The following is an 18,197-nucleotide window of genomic DNA, read 5'->3' as shown; positions in this document are numbered from 1 at the left end:
TTTTCTTGTTACTGGTCGTTAAATGCACTTTTGATATGTGAGCAAAATGTGTTTGGCATTATAGATTTCATAGAAAAGAATTATTTCAGCACTGTGAGACACACGGGAGTGCAGCTGGAGCTGTTCAGTGGTTTAAAACATGAGACAGTGGATTGAAGGCAMTTAAATAAAGCATTAAGAAATAGTAGTGATGAGACATCACTAAAAAATCTGTTTTGAAGAGTAGTGATGCCCAAACAGTTGCTCAGCATCTGCTGCCCCCAGCAGTGGCTCCCAGCCAGTTCTCCCAGTTTATGAACTGGGGATGGCATTCCAAGGTGTGCAAAATCCCTTTGGCCACTTCAGGTCACTCATCCTGGCCCTGCTCCCCAAATTCTTGTGCAGCTCCTCTCTGGCAAAGTGAAAAATCCTTGACTCAGGGTAAGCACTGCTCAGCAAAATCCAAAATATCAGCGTGCTCTCAACATTCATTTCATCCCAAATCCAAATCACAKCTCCCAGGAAGGAAATAAACTCTAACCCAGCCAAAATCAGGACAGCATGGAATGAAAAACTGCAGAGAGAAAAGTATTGCTGAGGAAAGCTGGGATTTTTCTAATGAAGCTCCTTTCAAGTCTCACCTTTTTGGTCTAAATTGTCAGAAAGGTGCTTGTGTAGGTCAGATCTTCCTTGGTGAGAACAAGGGAGTGATCATGGAGCTGCAATTTGGCAAGGGCTGGTTATAATTGCTGCTCTTCAGGCTGTGATTGATGTGCTTGCAGTGCACTGGGACCCAGGAGGAGTCACTTCTTCCTTTGCTCTGGWCTCTGGATATTCATCTTTTTCTGTGTGTTCTGTGCAGTTGCTCTGCACTGTTAAAATCCCATTTTCCATCAGAGCAGGAATTGTTTCCCTTCTTGTTTTCCATTGTAATTCTCACCAGCCAATCCTTGGGTTTGATATTTGAATCCAGACTTGGTCAGTTCCTGTGATAATTTTTATATCTTTAATCAAAATGTATCTGTTAAATGTTTTTATATTGTGTAAATGCTCACATGTGTTAATGAAATCTGAACTGTTAAAATATTAAATGGGAAATGTCTTTGTGGTAGAAAATGCTTCCTTAAACTGATTTTAAATAATATTAATTAAAGTGAAGAGGTTTAATGGCAGAGCATTGTTAATCCCACAAGTAAAGGGAACTACAGTGAGTAAACTAAATTTTCTTCCTTTTTTTTTCATGGTTTTCCCACTCTTTTAATCCAGTAATTTTTTGAGCTGCTGCCATTTGACTCACCCGATAGAACTGAAATCCAGGAGTSTTTGCATTTAAACCCAGACCTGGAGGTGAGAACTGCACCTCCTATTGCAAAGGATTCAGTKTAATCACAAASCAGTGATWTAGAACTGAGACTAAATTCAGCTAAGCTGAATTTTGATTTTCAGCAATTAAAAACTTTTTCTTAGAAAAAGAAAAGGCAAAAAAAAAGGCAAAACTTAAGCTGTGGTTGCTTCTCCAGCATTGAAGACCTTTAAATCTTCCTTCAGCCTCTGCTCTTGCTCAGCCTGGAGTTGGAAGCTCAGTGCTGGAAGTGCTGCAGGAAACTTTATGGTCTGTGTTATGTAGGTGGCAGGTTTAGATTATGATAATGGTCATATTTGGCCTCAAAAGTCTTCRAAAAGATGAGGTGGAGAGCAATAAAACCAGTCCTTTACCTCTCTGCAGAACAGAGAGTTGAGATTTATTAAGGAATGTCTGTTCAAAGAGGAATTTCTTGCTTTAAGGTCCCTTCCAGCCCGARYRCTGCTGTGATTCTGTAAACCCAGAATCTGTGATTCTGCTGTCATCCTGGGATGAAATATTATCTGAGATCAGTGAGGTTATTTCTGGGACTAACTGATTTCTCTGCCCTTTTTACTTGGTAAAAATATTTTTATTTGAGACGTGTGGGAATTAGTTGACAAAAAAAGCCTGATAATGTTTTACCATGTGGAGAAGCTCGGGCTGAGCTCAGGCTGTTTTCTTGTCATCAGTGCATGGGGATTTTTTAGGGGTCTTACCTGCTGTGAATTCTGCTTCCTGTTAAATAGGATTTGTGTTTGTAGTTGGAGAGAGAGCAGGAGTTGGAGCCCTTCCTTCTTTAATACAGGTTTTTATGTTCAGAATTTTTTTCTTGCTTCCAGTTGTACTCAAAATAATCAGCTTTTCCCTGTCCTGGCATCTTCCCTTTCTTCCCAACCCCCCAAAACCATGAGTTTTGCTCATAATATGAGGTTAAATTATCCAACCGTTTGCTTTTCTATGAGAAACATAAAATGGAAAAGAGAGCAATATTATGGATACATAAACCCCAGGTGAGCATCAGGAGCTTTTTATTTGATCAATAATTAGCTCAGTTGTTACAGAGCATTATTTAAAGTACCTGGGTGAGCATGGGGTTATTAAAATGTAAATTATCAGGGGATGGAAATGCAGAGCTGAATCAGCAAAGTAGGTCAGAACCCCCCAGGGTCAGGAAGGAACCAAATCATCARCAATGGGATTCTTTCACCAAAATACAGGAAAAATGAGCAGTGCAATCTGCAGTTTGAGCTCTTAAATGAGTGCAGGTTTTCCTGAGCTAGAGGAGAGGATCTGGGGTGAGTTTGGCTTTACACAGTGGGAACACCTGAACCAGGAGCAGTTCTGGGGCTGTTCTCCATCCTGGTCATGCCAAAGATTGGGATCTGGTCACTGGGCATGGTGTGTTTGATCAGAGGTTGGGTCTGATGATCCTGGGGGTCTTTTCCTACTTTAACGATTCTGGGATCCTTCCTGATGTTTGGGGTGAAATAACAGAGGAGTTATTTTAGCAGAGGAGTTGTTTTACCAGGAATATTCTGCACACACTGGAGCCCAGTGCCCTGGAAGGTCACAGAATCCCAGAATTCCAGAACAGCTGGGGTTGGAAAGGGCCTCTGGAACTGATCCAGTCCAACCAACTGATCCAGTCAGGGCAGGCTCCAGAGAGTGGGAAATTTTACATTGCTTTGTGAAATGAGAAAGGTGAAGAGACAATATTTACAGGGACCAGGACATAGGGAATGGTGTCTCAGTGCCAGAGGGCAGGGATGGATGGGATTTTGGGCAGGAATTATTCCCTGGGAGAGTGGGGAGCCCCAGAGAAGCTGTGGCTGCCCCTGGATCCCTTTGAGTGCCCAAGGCCAGGCTGGACATTGGGGCTGGGAGCAGCCTGGGACAGTGGGAGGAGTCCCTGCCCATGGCAGGGGTGAGATGAGATGGGATTTAAGGTCCTTTCCACCCCAAACCCTTCTGGGATTCTGTTGCTCTCACTGCCACATCCTCAGGATTTCTGCAGCTCCCTGCACCCACTGACTGYGAATGTCTGAGCCAGGAAAACATTTTAACAGAGCAATGGATCAAAAGGTAAATCTGCTGAAGATCCTGGCTCTCACACCTGAAAAAAGACTGATGAGAGCAGGAGCTGCAGATTCATTTCTCACTGAAAAGGTTACRCTGAAACCAGTCTTACTTAAAAGTCCAGTCGATGGAACGTATTGGGGATTTTTTTTTGGTAGGCATTTGACATTTTAAAGATAGACCAGATAAATACCATTACTGAGAAACTGTATCAAAGGGAAGATATTCTAACCTTGGAATGAAAGTTCATTTTTATCTCTGTGTGAAGTGGATCAAGGACTTTCTGCATGAAGTTCTCTTTTCCCCGTTATCTTCCTGCCAGCATTTGATATTACTGAAATTGTTAGGTAGCAATTACAGATTCCCAAATTGTAGCAGATAATTTACATTGTAAAGTACACGAAGTTTCTGGTCCAGAGAACTGTTTGTTTATGGCTGTGTAGGAATAAATTGGTTTATGCTGTGAAATTCTCGTGTTCTCGRGCAGGTTTTCTCTTGCAGAAGCGATTCCAGCTGCTCCCTTTAGGGATGGTCTCTCCCAATTTTGGGATGTCCATTGTTGTCATCTACCCCAGGTCAGGCTGGTGAATCCCACCTTGAGCTGGAACATGTATTTATTTTGATACAGAAATAATCTTGATWTCAGGAAAATATCTATGAAGGGAGGGAATATTCATCACCTGACTCCAGGGAGTATTTTTTGTGCAATCTTAAGAATGAAATAAATATTTAGCTTTTTTTTTTTTCCCTTTCCATGTACCAATGTGCTTTTAATGACTTCCCAAGAGTGTGTCATGACAGGTATGTCACAGTACACAAAGGAAATGGGAGATTTTGTCTACAGCATGGAAAATAATGTCTACAGGAAAATAATGATTTTTTTTCCAGCAGAAACTCCTTTTGGATAACTGGTGAATCAATGCTTGGCCTTGGCTAATCCCATGGGTTGCTTAAATGTGGGATTACTGGTGTTATAATTCCTGAAATGGAATTACTGTAGGATTTMTGGGCATCACGTATAAATGTGCTTCAGTAGGATTTGGGTGTGTTTTATATGAAAAATGGCTTTTTTAGGAAGCAGAGCAGCAAGACCCCTTTGGAGCCCAGTCATTAATTAATAATTAAAAGCTGCCACCATCCTTGGAGTTTTTTGGTCAATGAGAGCAACCTTCTCCAAACACTTTCTCTTCTTTTAGGATTTCCTGATGGAAACATTCATCATGTTCAAGAATCTGATYGGGAAGAACGTCTATCCCTTCGACTGGGTGATCATGAACATGATGCAGAACAAGTGAGTACAGAGGGGAAAAGCTCCAGACTTTCCCGAGCCGACGGCTCCGGCTTTGCTCCGGAACAACGGGGTTGCTTGGAAACAGCAGCCACCAGGCTGCAGCCAGCCTGCCCTGGCTTTTCCTCCTTCTCTGATGCAAAGAATTATTTAAAAATTGACTCTGCAGGTGGCTGAGCAGTGTTTTAGTGGCTTTTGGAGTCCACCAAAAATTAAGGGTGGTATCAGTCTGAGAACCCGGATTTTGGAGGCAATTGTGGGTGCAGAAAAATTTTACATCTTAAAATAATTCATTTTATTCTGTGGAGGATGAATTGCATGTTTTGCATATGATCTGAAACTAGGGGTTATTGTACAGAGTTGTATGTCCAGGAATAATTTCAAGGGTATTACGAGCAAGAATTAAAAAGGCATCTTAGAAGCAGATTCCATCACCCCAGTAATGTAGAGAGAAGCTGAGAGTGTTTCTAATCCTCATTTTTTTTCCTCAATAATTGCAGTTCTGTCATTATTTAGCATTCCTTTGTGCAGTGTTTTATGCTGGTGACATTTTATTAAGTGTGTCAAATGCTTTTATGTGTACTGAGATGAAAGTATAAGGGGAAAACATTATATTTACCAGTTGCCTGGAGAAATCTCTTCTGCATTTACTGGAAGCTACCACGGCTATAAAGTTGTCAGCRTTTCCTTACATAAAATCCTGAACCACAGCTCCTGCTCTCCTTATAAAAATGCACCATAACTTTAATCTTGGCTTCTGAAGTCTCCTTAACTCCCTAATAAAATCCATTCGGACTAAATAGGAGTCAGGAGAYTGAGCCATCTTTGGGTTCTTCCTGCTGGTTTTGAGTGCTTGGGAAATACCTGGTGTTTGAAACAAGGGCTCCTCTGAGAGCTGGGGAGGAACATCTGAAATCCTTTGTATTTCTTTCTTTTTTATTAATTTTGAAATGAGTAAAATTTTGTTTCAGCAATTCCAAATGTCTTAGGTGCCATGGCAGGGGTGGGATGRGATTTCAGGTCSCTTCCCACCCAAACCAGTCTRGAATTGTTTTACCTTGACATTATTGCTGAATCACCTCTCAGTGTTCACTGGGGTGAGGGTTTGACCTTGGTTTTTATTTCACGCTGTGAAATCCTGACCCTACAAATGAAAGAGCAAAGGTACAAAATAAGCCTTTCCCTGCCCAGTTTTTTTTTCCTTAAGGCACAAAGGGATCCTTACCCCAGGCAGCTCCTCACSGAAAATTTGGAACAACACAAAGCACAATGGCCTATGGTTAGGACAGAGGCTTGGAATTTTTATCCTTAAAAATAATCTTGTTTTTATCCCATGCTGAACATGAAGTCCTGAGGAAGCAGAAACGGGATGTGTTGATGATTTTTGATTCTTCCTGACTCACCTTAGTGCTCATAGAAGACCTGAGTAGTATTTAAAGTTAAGAACAAAAACATTTTCCCATCCTTCTGGTGTTAATATCTTCAGATATCCTAAAGGGGTTGTCCATCCCTAATTCCCTCATTCCCTCATTCATTCATTCCCATTGCACCAGCTCCTTTGGAAACGCTTCTCAATTGATTTCTATGGTTTTCATTTCTCCTGTTGGAGTTAACGTGGTTTCCAAAACCAGAAAGCTGCATTGTMAAATACCTTGTTTTGTCCATCTGCTCCATTTATTTCCACCCTTATAAAGTTTTATTGAAGAAAACCAGATGAAATTTAAGAACAAATTCTGTCCTTTAAAGCTGCAGCATCCCCTCCACAGAAATAACTCTGAATGTACAATTTTGTGTCATTCTTGAGAGCATCTCCTTGAGCAGTTTCCCTGCCATGAGCCAAATCAAGGGAGGTAAATTTTAACTGTATCCACARTTTCATTTGTTTCCTGCATGGAATAAATCTGGTAGTGTGAAACAATAGAAAAAGGGAAAAAAAAGTTGAAAGATAGAGCTTTAATTMGTCTTTTAGACTCATCCTTTAGGAGGTTTTTCCTGATGCTCCTCTCCGTGCTGGGCTTTGCTTCCAGATTAAAATAGTCTGGATTAAGCAGTGGATTCAAATATCCTGGCTGAGGTAAAATTGTAGATATGGGGAAAGAGGGAAATGGAGAAATGCATGTGAATGATTGGATTACGGGGAATATCTGCAAATAGAGGYTTAGTTCAAATTCAGTATTAGATTTTTTGACCTTCACTGGTGGGATAAATAAATAGAAATTTGTGTAGTATTTCTTCCTTGTATATTATAGATATATAATACATAATCTAGATATATAAAGAAATCTCTTCACAGTCATTAATAGCCACAGAAATCGCTCTGGTTTTGGTACAATGCATGGAAAATTCAAGTTTCTCTCCTTTTCCTTCTCCTCTGGTATTGCTGTGCCAGGCTCAGGGTCACATCCCATTCCCAGGGTCACATCCCATGCCTTGGTTCCAACTCGACGGGGACTCACACTGTGTTCCCACCTTTCATGCTGGAATGAACACAAAAATCCTCATATCTAAGGAGAAAATTCTCCCTTTTTTGCAAAATACTTTATTTACTGATGTCCTTAATGTCATACAATTCTCATTTTAGCAAAGCAATTTATTCAGTCAGAGTCCACAGTTTTGGTGTCACCAATTTCATGGAATTTCTTGATTTGTCACCAATGTGTTCAAGGTGATGCTCTTTTGCTGGTCAGCATTTCAGGGTAAAAAAATTCATCTGAGGAGTAAAACAAAAGAATATTCAAACTGCTGCAGTTTGGTCCAGAWCAGCCACTGCTTTGCTGTAAACAGCAATATCCAAGGAAAGGAGATGGAAAAAAACACAGAGGGATGACAGAGATGGATAAGAGACCATTAAATGTACATTTGAAACAGCTCCTTCTAAGGAGGAGTWGGAAATGCCTTATAATTCCTTTTAGGATATTTGTCCACCTTTAAATTACAGCCTTTGTTGGGTTTGTCTATGCCCACATTCTCAGGATGAGTTATTCCTGTTACAGCAAAGCCAAAATATCTGTATTTAATAATTTTAAGCAATCAGGAAGTTTTCCTGTGTTTCAGGATAGGGCTGGGAAGTGCTTTGGAGGTAAATTCCTCATTGCAGGCATCTCCTGCAGGAAAACACACCCGAGGAGTTTGAACTGTAAAAGGAGTTACAAAAAAAGGCAGGGATTTTGTCTTGTTTACATTTCCCCCATCGAAACTGTGTTTCGAAATGATCCTGAAATGTTTTGGAAATTGTTTTTAACTTTTGTCAGAAGCTGACAAGCTAAACTTAGGTTCCTCCTAAACACATAACTCACAACATGAAAGCAGTTCCTCCCCACGGTTCCGTAAATGAAAATAATTTAGTCTTTGGTCTTACTTTTGGCATTTGAGACAATCAGCTCCTTTGGTAAGACCTTATGATATATTAATTTGTAGCTGCTACTTTCATCTGCAGCTGTGCCAGCGGAAGCTGAGGTGCCTATGAAAAAGGAATTTGATGTTTGCTGTTCTATTTTTTGTTTCTAATGTCCACATTTACATAAAATACCTGTTTGTTTTGCCTTTTGAAGTCAGAGAGGAAGAAGGGATGAGATGCTTCTTGGTGAAAATGAGGTTTCTTGTGCCTGTGTGATTTGGGATTTTTTTCCAGAGGAAATAGAGCTTGGCCTTGGGGAGGGAATTTGGTGGGTGGTACCTGTTGTGTCGGGGAGGATGGGATGTTTGGGCACTGGGAAATGGGCACAGGAAAAGGGTGTTTGGTCACTGGGAAATGGGTACAGCCCCAAACTCTGCTCAGAAACATCCCTGGGTTATTCCCCCTGTTCCCAGCACAAACCCAAACCACCATGAACAAAACACCTCAACCCCACCCCAACCCAGCCCACCAGCCCAAAACCCAAATAAAAGCCTGGCAAAGAGGAGGACAAAGGACGGGGGAGACACAGCGGATAAACACATCCTGGAATGTTTATTTTTGGAGCTTGCAGGGAGATGTAGGCAGTTCTGCWGCGTGGTTGTCATAGCAGTACCTGTCACATCCATCCTGGGCTCTCAGAATCCCTTCAGTGATGGTTGTGACCGTCCATCAGGAGTGGGCAAACCCTGATGCACGTCAGGAATTGGAGCAACTTTTGCGTAACTCGGAACCTTCCAAAACAGCCCAAGCTTCAGCAGCCCTGGAGTTGATCCTTCCTGACAAATCATCCAAAAGCCAAACTAAAATTGGGCTTTAGCTTATGGAAATTTGGCTTGATTGCAATATTCTGCAGGGTYTGATGCGGGCTTATGGAAACAAAAGCGGGGCTGGTGTTAATAAATGGATGAAAATAGGTTTTTTGCACTTACATAATTGACCAGTCAAGTTGCATCCATCAGATGAGTGCAAGTGCAAAAGCTTTTATTTAAAATCCATCCCGAGCTCCTGCTGGGTGAGGTGTAGTTTTCACAACAGGCAAAAAGAGGCCACAAGGATGGCAAAGATTCGGGATTGAAAGCTGCAGGAAAAGCAGGGACACAGCACAGTTTCCCAGCGTATCAGGTGTTATTAAATGTATGGATTTGGGGTGGAGGAAGCAGGAAAAAGCTTTAAAATCATTATTTCATTTCCCAAAGCCCTTGGTGGGTTCAAGCCTGTGTTAATTCCATGTTCAAAGACATGATTAATGGCCTCCAGGGGAGGTTTATWTTGGAGATTAAGGGAAATTTCTTCAGGGAAAGGGTTTACAAGAACTGGATCAAGCTGCCCAGGGCAGTGTGGAGTTCCCATCCCTGGAATATCCCAAAAATACGTGGATGTGGACATGGGTTATGGTGATCAAGGTGGGTTGAGAGTTGGACTCAATGACCTTAAAGGTTTTCTCCACCCTCAACCACTCAATTTTATGATTAAGTGGATGTGACTTGAAAATCAGAATTTATAACTGATCGTTAAAATATTTCCTCCCTGCATTTTTTTTTTAATGGACTCCGGTAACTGGTTTACATTCCCAAATTGGAACTGAGATGAGGGAAATGTTTGAAATGCAATTATGTTTTAGGAGGCCGAGGGATGCATTGTTTCAGGGAGAGTCTGAACAGTACAAAAAGCTTGGATTTGAAGGAATTGCTGCTACTTTTCCTGACTATTAATGCATTTCCTACAGGACTCTGTGCTTGCTTAGAAAGTTTAAAAGTCCAGACATGCAGCTTGAACAATCAAATAATTTTATTCAGGGCTGGAATGCAATAAGACTTCAAATGGGAGCAATTTTGTTTTTCTTTAGTGCTGAATATTTCTCTGTATAGAAAAACCTCCCACTATTCCTCATGTACAGACTGAGGATCACAATTTTCAAAGCAAGTAACTTCCTTCGGAACCAATTCTCAGAATTATCTCATGTGCCCCAAAGTTTGCTCTTCATCTGGGAATAAAAGACACGAATGCACATTGATAAATGTTCTGAAATTCTTGTACAAGCAGAGATTTTTTTTTTTTTTTTGCTGTCCATAAAACCCCCTTGCATAATGTAGTGACCTTTTCAGGAACGACCTTGCAGGATTTTTRGTTTAGCATTGTACCTGTCACATTAACTGCACCTAGGAGGAAAATGAATATCCTTGACTGTGTTTGAAATAACAGAGGSTTTTTTCTTACTCAAAAAACCAAGATTCCTTGAAGGAATATTCTTCAGCAGGTGCTCTTTTCCCTTGGTGGTTTCCATGGTAGGAGGAGGGGAAGCATCCCCACAGCAGGGGGTTTTCTCCCAGCTTTTGGAATTAGAAATRTCCCTGGCATTGGTGGAATATTGATAATGGTTGGTGAGAATTGTTGAACAGCTGGGGCAKCCCACAGGATTTCATGATTGATTTTTCTCCTTAATTTCTGTGATCACTTAGGATGGAGAAGTCATGGAAGGAGGGCAGGGTTAAGATGGGATTTTGGGAAGGAATTGTTCCATGGGAGAGTGGGGAGGGGCTGGAATGGAATTCCAGAGAAGCTGTGTCTGCCCCTGGATCCCTTTGAGTGCCCAAGGCCAGGCTGGACATTGGGGCTGAGACCAGCCTGGGACAGTGGGAGGTGTCTCTGCCATGGCAGGGGTGAGATGAGATGGGATTTAAGGTCTCTGCCATCCCAAACCATCCTGGGATTCTGAGTGGCAGCTGATGAAGCTGCCGATGTTGGGATGTTGGGATGTTGGGATGTTGGGATGTTGGGATGTTGGGATGTTGGGATGTAGGTGTGAGATGTCCCAGCCTCCTCCCAGCACCCCAAATTCCTCTGCTCCTTCTCTGAGTACTGCTCCCATATATTTGGGTCATGTTTAATCTCTCCTGGGGTCGGGAGGTGGAACAAGGATTTCAGTACTAAAACAATTACGTCATTCGTCATAATTTTGTCATGTTAATTATGGGTTTCATGTGTTTGGAACCGTGTTCAGTTTTTGGGAAGATTTCCTGCATTGGGGTGGGCTGGGCTGGTGACCATGTCCAGGATCTCTGGGATGCTGCTTATTCTGGGTTTTATTGTGTTCTCTTGATAAGGACATTTTCCTCTCCCTGAATGCGGGTGGAATTTGGTGTCCTCCCAGGGACGGAGATCTCAGAGCCATGGCAGCTCTGTAAAACCAGAGAAGGCTGTTACAGGTCCTGTTCATCCTCACACATATCTTGCTTTTCATTTTGCTTCCAAAATATCACTGTGGAGCATTAACTCCACCTTCACTGCTCAGGAGCAGCCCCGTGACACTTCAGCCTTTGATTTGCCACAAGAAAATTACCGTGACTTGGAAGCAGAGTATKGTGTGTTAGGGAACAGCTCTTCCCGCACTAGGAACAAACTCAGAGGGATAAAATGATCCCARCTGCTGCTGTTCTTCAGTTCAAGGGGAAAAAGGTGAACTAAGTGGTTTTAAAACTTTTTTTTTTTCATCTTTTCTTCTGTTAAAAGGCCTTGCTATTTTTGGCGCTTTGTAAAGTTTTAGGTAGCGAGGYAGTGCTGAGGTTTAGACCTGGAAAATTCCTGGGCATGAACTGGGTGTCCTCCTTGGAGTGGTGGCGCATTTAATCCCTTCAGAACCTTTTGAATGCTCCGTGTGTATTATAAAGCTTGAGAACTTCAAGGAATCTTTGGGTTTATCACAGAATTGTTAAGGTTGGGGAAGAGATCACTGAGTCCAACTTAAACCCAGCAGCAGCACCATGTCCTCGAGGGCCACATCCACATTATCTGTGAACACTTCCAGGGATGGGGACTCCACCACTCCCCTGGGCAGCTGCAAAACCCTTTCCTTGAAGAAATTTTTTCCTTTTATCCCGTCTAAACTTCCCCTGGTGCAGCTTGAGGCYGTTTCCTCTCATCCCATCACTATTATTTAGAGTAATCCTGAATCCAGGGGACATCCCACATTCCTGCTGTAGGGTTTCCATGGAGGATTTTTCATGGGAATCCCTGGTAGGAGTAGCTGCTCCTCCCAAACCCCACTTTGCCCTGTTGCTTGTCTCCCTTGGTGTGTTTTACCTGCTCTGAAGCCATGAGCAGTTGAGAGGCACCTCCCAGGCTTTCATTTCCCAAAGAGGTTCAGAAGTTTGGATACTTTGAAGGAAAAATAGGGCATGGGAGCTGCACACAGCTGAGTGAAACAGGCAGCTTGGCTTGACTGCTGCACTGAGAAAAAGCAAGGAAATATTGAAAATGGCTTTTTTGCCTCCCTTTCTGGAACCATTAGAATGCTGTGGATGTCTGATTTCCTTTGTTTTTAACAAGATCCACGGAAAGCCAACTCATTTTTTTGGCTACTCGCCCTCCTTTTTCCCAGCTCGCATCTTCACAGGGTTGTGAGCTGCTGGGTTGAAGGCATTGTTTTGAAAGAAAGCTGTAAGAGGTTATTAGCCTGTGTGTCGTGGTAATTCTCTGCTAAGAGCTAATTGAGACCTGAAGAAGCCTTGCCAAATTAATTTCAAATGGAACACGATGATTCCAATATTATTTTCCCTTCTGGAATCTAAACCTGGGTTGACATTAAGGTACTTTGTGATGACTGTACTCAGAAGTGTTATGCCAGCCAATATATTTATCAGTTTATGTTTTATGATTTTTTTAATCAAATTAAGCAAGAAGAATTCAATGTACTCTGCTGCTAAATGATGGATAATAATGTTGTTCTCTATTTTTGTTTTTTTTTGTTTTGTGCTTTAATTACTTCAGGAGTAGCAGAAACCCTTGGCAAGATTACATTGCCTCAGATCCTTTAGTGTAAGCGTTCCTTTAATTTAAAATTTTCTTACAATTTCCTAATYACAACTGAGAAAAAAACCCTTAACTGTCATTTTAAATGTTACATTTTATTTTGGGATTCTAATATTCTTTTCTCCATTGCTGCCTGAACCCATTCCAAAGGCCCTGGTGTGGAGACACTCAAAGTTTAGCTCTCTATAAGATGAGCTCGTGAACATTTGAATCCACATTATTGTACCAGTGTGGGTGTTTGGGATGAAGCTGCATCTGAGTATTTGCTTTCTCATTTCATGGAGCTTTGGGGACTTTTCCAGCTTTATTCTGCTTTTCCTGGCTCCTCGTTTTGGTGCCTGCAGTGCCACGTTCCTGGGAACACCCGGAGGAGTTTTTCTCCTTGGGTTCCCACTGGAAAAATGCTCCTTTGGAAATGTGAGCAAAACCAAAGCTGGGAAAATGATGATGGTGCCCTTTGGTGGTGAGAATCCACCTGGGGACATGGGTCAGCAGTGCCTTTGGAATGCTGGGTTGATAATCCTGATAAYCTTGGAGGGYTTTTCCAACCTAAATAATCCCATGGTTCTATGGGAGAAAGGAAAAACGTTCCACCTTAGCACTTAAACCCACCTGGATGTGTTATTCCAGTTAATATTTGAATTCTGGTGCCCTGACTGCTCAATCTGTGCACATTTAGCTCCCCCCAGGAAGGGTGTCCACGTCACAGCCCCAAAAATGAAACTCTGGGGTTTTTTTAGCACAGGATGCAAGGCATGAACACGATGTGGGAACACTTGGTGCTTATAAAAGCAGTGGCGTGAAGGAGGTAATTAAATAAAGCTGAAGGTGTTAAATCCCAAAGCAGGCTCCATTTTTACCAAGTCAAAGCCAACTCCACGTGATGTTTATTTTTAACAGGGAAGGTGTAGYGACTTTCACTTAAAATCTTTATTTTTCCACATCAGCATCATTTCAGTTACAACCATTGCACATTTTAAAATACCCAAGGAGTGAAATATGGGCTGCTTTTTCACACTTGGGCTTTATTAATCTTTTCCAGTATTGTCAAAAACCCCAATATTTCAGTCTTGGGAAGTAACAAAAAGTGTTTGTTTGGATATTATAAATGCATTTTCAGGCTTAAATGCTTTTTTTGGCTGCTGGTCTGGAATTCAGATTTCTGCAGGGAGTTCTGCACTGAAATTCTGTGGGTTTGGCCATCAATTAGTGACTTCAATATTTTCAAACACTTAGAGCAGCTTGACTAAACAGAGATATTATACCTTTATAAAATAGTACTTTGCTCTTAATGTATTATTTCTTTAATGATTCACAAGAATAGTGACCAGCACAGTTATTAATTTAATACAATTTGAGTAAAATATGCCTRAATCCCTGTTTGCTTTTACCTTGCCAGCACATTCCTTTTCTGAATTTTCATCTTTTTTGATGACTGACAACAGTGCAGCACTTTGGCTCCTGAGAGCAGCAGCCTCAATGCTTAAAAAGCCAGCAAGGCCTTTTCTGGGGTTATTAAATTTTAGGATCAGAAATATTTCATGAACATATTCTAGAAAACAAGCTTTTACAGTTGAAGTATGAGAAAGCACAGCCGCTCTAGTAAGAACTGGAGTTGATTTTTTTTTTTTTTAAAGAAGGAAATTATTCATGCTCTGACGTAACAGATGGGTGATTGTAGGGCAGGAAGAGTTTAAAGGATATTTAGAGAGAAAAGGGGTGCCAGATCATTGTCTGTCACCAGTATGAGGGTTTATATCACCCAATATGAGCACTGAGAAGTCATCTTGGCTCTCTTTGGTGCATTGCAGGCAGGGGTTGAGCTCAGCCATTCCTGATAGAGATTTCTCCTTGTCCATCAGAAGTGCTACAGAAAAGCAGGCACTTGCAGGTAGTCAGAGATATTTCTAGATCTTGGGATGAACARGCTGAAGYGAGRMGGTAAATCYRTGATTTTTTAACATTAACCAGAATRAAAGCATCTTTAATATCCAGGTGATGGGTGAATATCATTATTGGGGTTAGGAAATATCCGTGCTGGGGCACAAACTGTGCAAATCCTGTTCTTCGAGTGGCTGAACTTCACATTTCCACCATGTTTTTCACTTGGGATATTCAAAGCAATAACAAGAAAGATATTAAAAGCAAATGTTTTCCTTCTTTAAAWTCCTTGTATGTAAACATTCCCCAAATGCCTGGAGAGCTGCAAGGAGAATTTACTGTCGGTGTGTTCAGGGATCTGGTTGGATTTGCTCTGCCTGGGACAAAATCAGGCTTTTTGAGATTTTTTTTTTTGTCCTGAATGTGTTTCCCCTGCACCTTTCATCTTTCCCTGAGCCTGTCCWTGTTCCCAGCTGTGCACTCCAGCTGCAGGAAGGCCTGAGCTCTGGAAATGCCTTTGTTGTTGCTGCTCTGACCTTTCCCACCCCTGCCTGACTGTTTGGCTTCCCTRAGCCCTCACCTGGAGAGTCAGGAGAGCATCCACCTGCCCTTTGTGGGAGTTGTTTGCTGCCTTCCAGCAACTTCAGGGCAAGGAAAAGAGTAATAAATGTGTGGCTGCTGCATGAGGAGTGCAAACTGTCATTTCTCAGGTTCGCCGTGATTATCAGACACAAAAAGTCTCTCTCTCTCTGCAAGTGGCTTCAGAGAGAGCTGGAATGGAGCACCTGATCCCTGATTCCACCTTTGCCTGCCATGGGACAGGGTGACAAAGCCACAGAATCATCCCCTGCCTCCGTTTGTGAAGTTTTGGGGCAGTTTAATTGGTTTGGGCAGCTCTCTGCTGGCTCAGGTGGCCCCTGGCTGCTGCGGATGGATGGATGGATGGATGGATGGATGGATGGATGGATGGATGGATGGATGGATGGATGGATGGATGGATGGATGGATGGATGGATAAATAAACTGCACAGGAAGCAGGGAAAGCTTTAACAGTTGTATTCACCCCCATGGTTTTAATTTTCTTTCTTTCTTTTCTCATCTTCCCTGTGAAATAATATTTTGATTCCTGTCACAGTCAAACTGTGAGAGCTTTGTGGAGGAACAGGTGATTCTGTGTTAACAGAAAATCGCCTTTATGACATTACATATTTCTTAATGCTGGAATTTTCCTTCTGAGAGCTCAGRCATTCCCTGCATTTGTTCCTCTGTSTGTTTGTTCCTCTGTGTGTTTGTTAAAATGTATTTACTTTTATGATTTGCCTGTAGCTGGCCCCATCACGTCTGCGCTCTGTGAGATGTAACAGAAGTACTCGAAAAGCAGATGTAGGAGAAGATAATTGATGATTTTCTGACAGTTCCTGATAAAGATACCCAAACAGAAACATTTCTGGGATGAGTTTCAGTTGCGTGTTCCCATCAGTGAATTTCTAAGGGAGGTGTGATACTACRATGGGTTTGGGAGGATTCACTCTCCCTCCCACACTTGTTGTCTCATGTTCTTCCTTCTGGACTGTTTTACATCTTCTCATCCACAARCCACGTTTCATTTTTAAAAATCAAAGTGAAATTGCCAACTGTCAAAACCAAACATGTTTTCTGTAAGTTCTTCTCGAGCACAGACTAACTTTTTATTTGTCAGACTGTTTTTGACAACATGCTCCTTAAAAACTCCTTCAGTTGTGTTTCTTTGAGAAAAAGTTTTCATGAGGAAAAATATTTCCATCTTYGGGATATGAATCATAGTTATTACCTGATATTTGGTATCATATTGTGAGGTACAGCAATTGTTGTGGTGCAGCCTCAAGCACTTTTTAGACCCAGAGATGTGCATTCAGCATTTGTATCCCAGAAAATAATATTTCTTAGCCAGGGTTTTTTCTGATCTTCAGAAACATGTAATTTTCAGCATTTTGGACAGAATTTAAGGATTTTGTTGGGGATTTTTAAAGAATTATTCTTCATCTTTTCCAGTTTATCCAAAGTTCATTTTTTCCCTCACCACGTTCYGACACTGCTGAGGGAGGGAGCGGGRCCTTGATGGTCCTTGAGGGACACAATCTTGRCTCTTCTGGGATGTCTCTGGAATAATGTCATGGAATTATAGGATCCCATGCTGGAAGGGGATCTCAAGGATCATCATCTGGTCCTGTCTTCCTTGGTAAAAGCTTAGAGAAGTGCTCAGGAAAGGAGTTTGGGTCTCCTTGGAGAAYGTGTGCTCAGCTCTGCTGTGATTTGATGAGAGATTCTTGTCCTGGATGAAACCACAGAACCGTGGGATGGTTTGGGTTGAAGGGACCTCAAAGCCCATCCAGGGCCACCCCTGCYATGGCARGGACACCTTCCATTGTCCCAGGGTGCTGCAAGTGCCACCCAGCCTGGCCTTGGGMWCTCAAAGGGATCCAGGGGCAGCCACAGCTTCTCTTCCATCTCTTCATTCTTCCTGTTTTAATTAGCTGTTTTCTGGTGTAGTCTAATGAAAAAAAAAATCCACCAATTTTTTGCAATCAATTTTTTGATTGCTGGGGGTGAAAATCCCCCTCTCTCCTTTACTGCTGATCCCTCAGTTTGAATGAATAGGAATCCCRAGCAAGGCTTAGATGGAAAACCTGAGGGAGCTGGGAGATGGTCACCAACCAGTCAGGGGTGAGGCAGGGTTTGAAATTCTCTGTATTTATCTTTCAAAGGCCCCTGCACTCGTGGCTGTGTGCTCTGGGTGATCTACAGCCTCACCCAGAGCTTGTCAAACAGCCCTGAAAGGAGGCAGTTGGCTTAATTAAAGCAGATCGACCTTTTTACAGCTTCCTATATTTTAGTTTCTGCCAAGACAGCTGACAACAAGAAATGAGGAATTTATGAAGGAATCATGAAAAATTTATGCTGGCATGTGAGATTTATTCATCCAGCATAGAAAGTTTGCTTTAAATTCTGACATCAGAGCTGCTAATAGGAGATTTGGAAGTAGATAAAAGCTGTTGATTGTTTTGGATGGATATGGAGATTCCACWCTGGATTTCCATCCCGTGCTRTGCTTTGTGTTTCACAGAACYCTGRAATGGTTTGGGTTGGGAGAGACCTTAAATCCYAYCCAGTGCYACCCCTGSCATGGCAGGGACMCCTCCCACTGTCCCAATGTCCAGCCTGGCCTTGGGCACTCAAAGGGATCCAGGGGCAGCCACAGCTTCTCTGGGCACCCTGTGCCAGGGCTGCCCACCCTACAGGGAACAATTCCTGCCCAAAATCCCATATAAATGTACTCTCCTTCAGCTTAATGTCATTTTCCCATATCCAATTAATAGCTCTTGGATTTTTAACTTAGAACTGAGTTTGTTTTACTGCTAGTCAGGATTTCAAACTCATTTTGT

The 18,197-nt window shown here is 42.1% G+C and overlaps 1 protein-coding gene across 3 annotated transcripts in view; it reads left to right on the top strand.

Moving 5' to 3' along the window:
• Positions 1 to 18,197, top strand: part of LOC130580732 (dedicator of cytokinesis protein 1) — a 174,163-nt gene that overhangs the window by 135,792 nt on the left and 20,174 nt on the right. For all 3 annotated transcript variants that reach the window (XM_057378422.1, XM_057378420.1, XM_057378421.1), the window contains exon 29: positions 4,597 to 4,691. In XM_057378422.1, coding sequence (XP_057234405.1) covers positions 4,597 to 4,691 — 95 coding nt within the window. The remainder of the gene's footprint in view (positions 1 to 4,596; positions 4,692 to 18,197) is intronic.

This window comes from Malurus melanocephalus, unplaced genomic scaffold, assembly GCF_030028575.1.
Source record: "Malurus melanocephalus ecotype Western Australia unplaced genomic scaffold, MMel_1.1 scaffold_358, whole genome shotgun sequence".
NCBI lineage: Eukaryota > Metazoa > Chordata > Aves > Passeriformes > Maluridae > Malurus > Malurus melanocephalus.
This window is presented reverse-complemented; position numbering and strand designations above follow the sequence as displayed.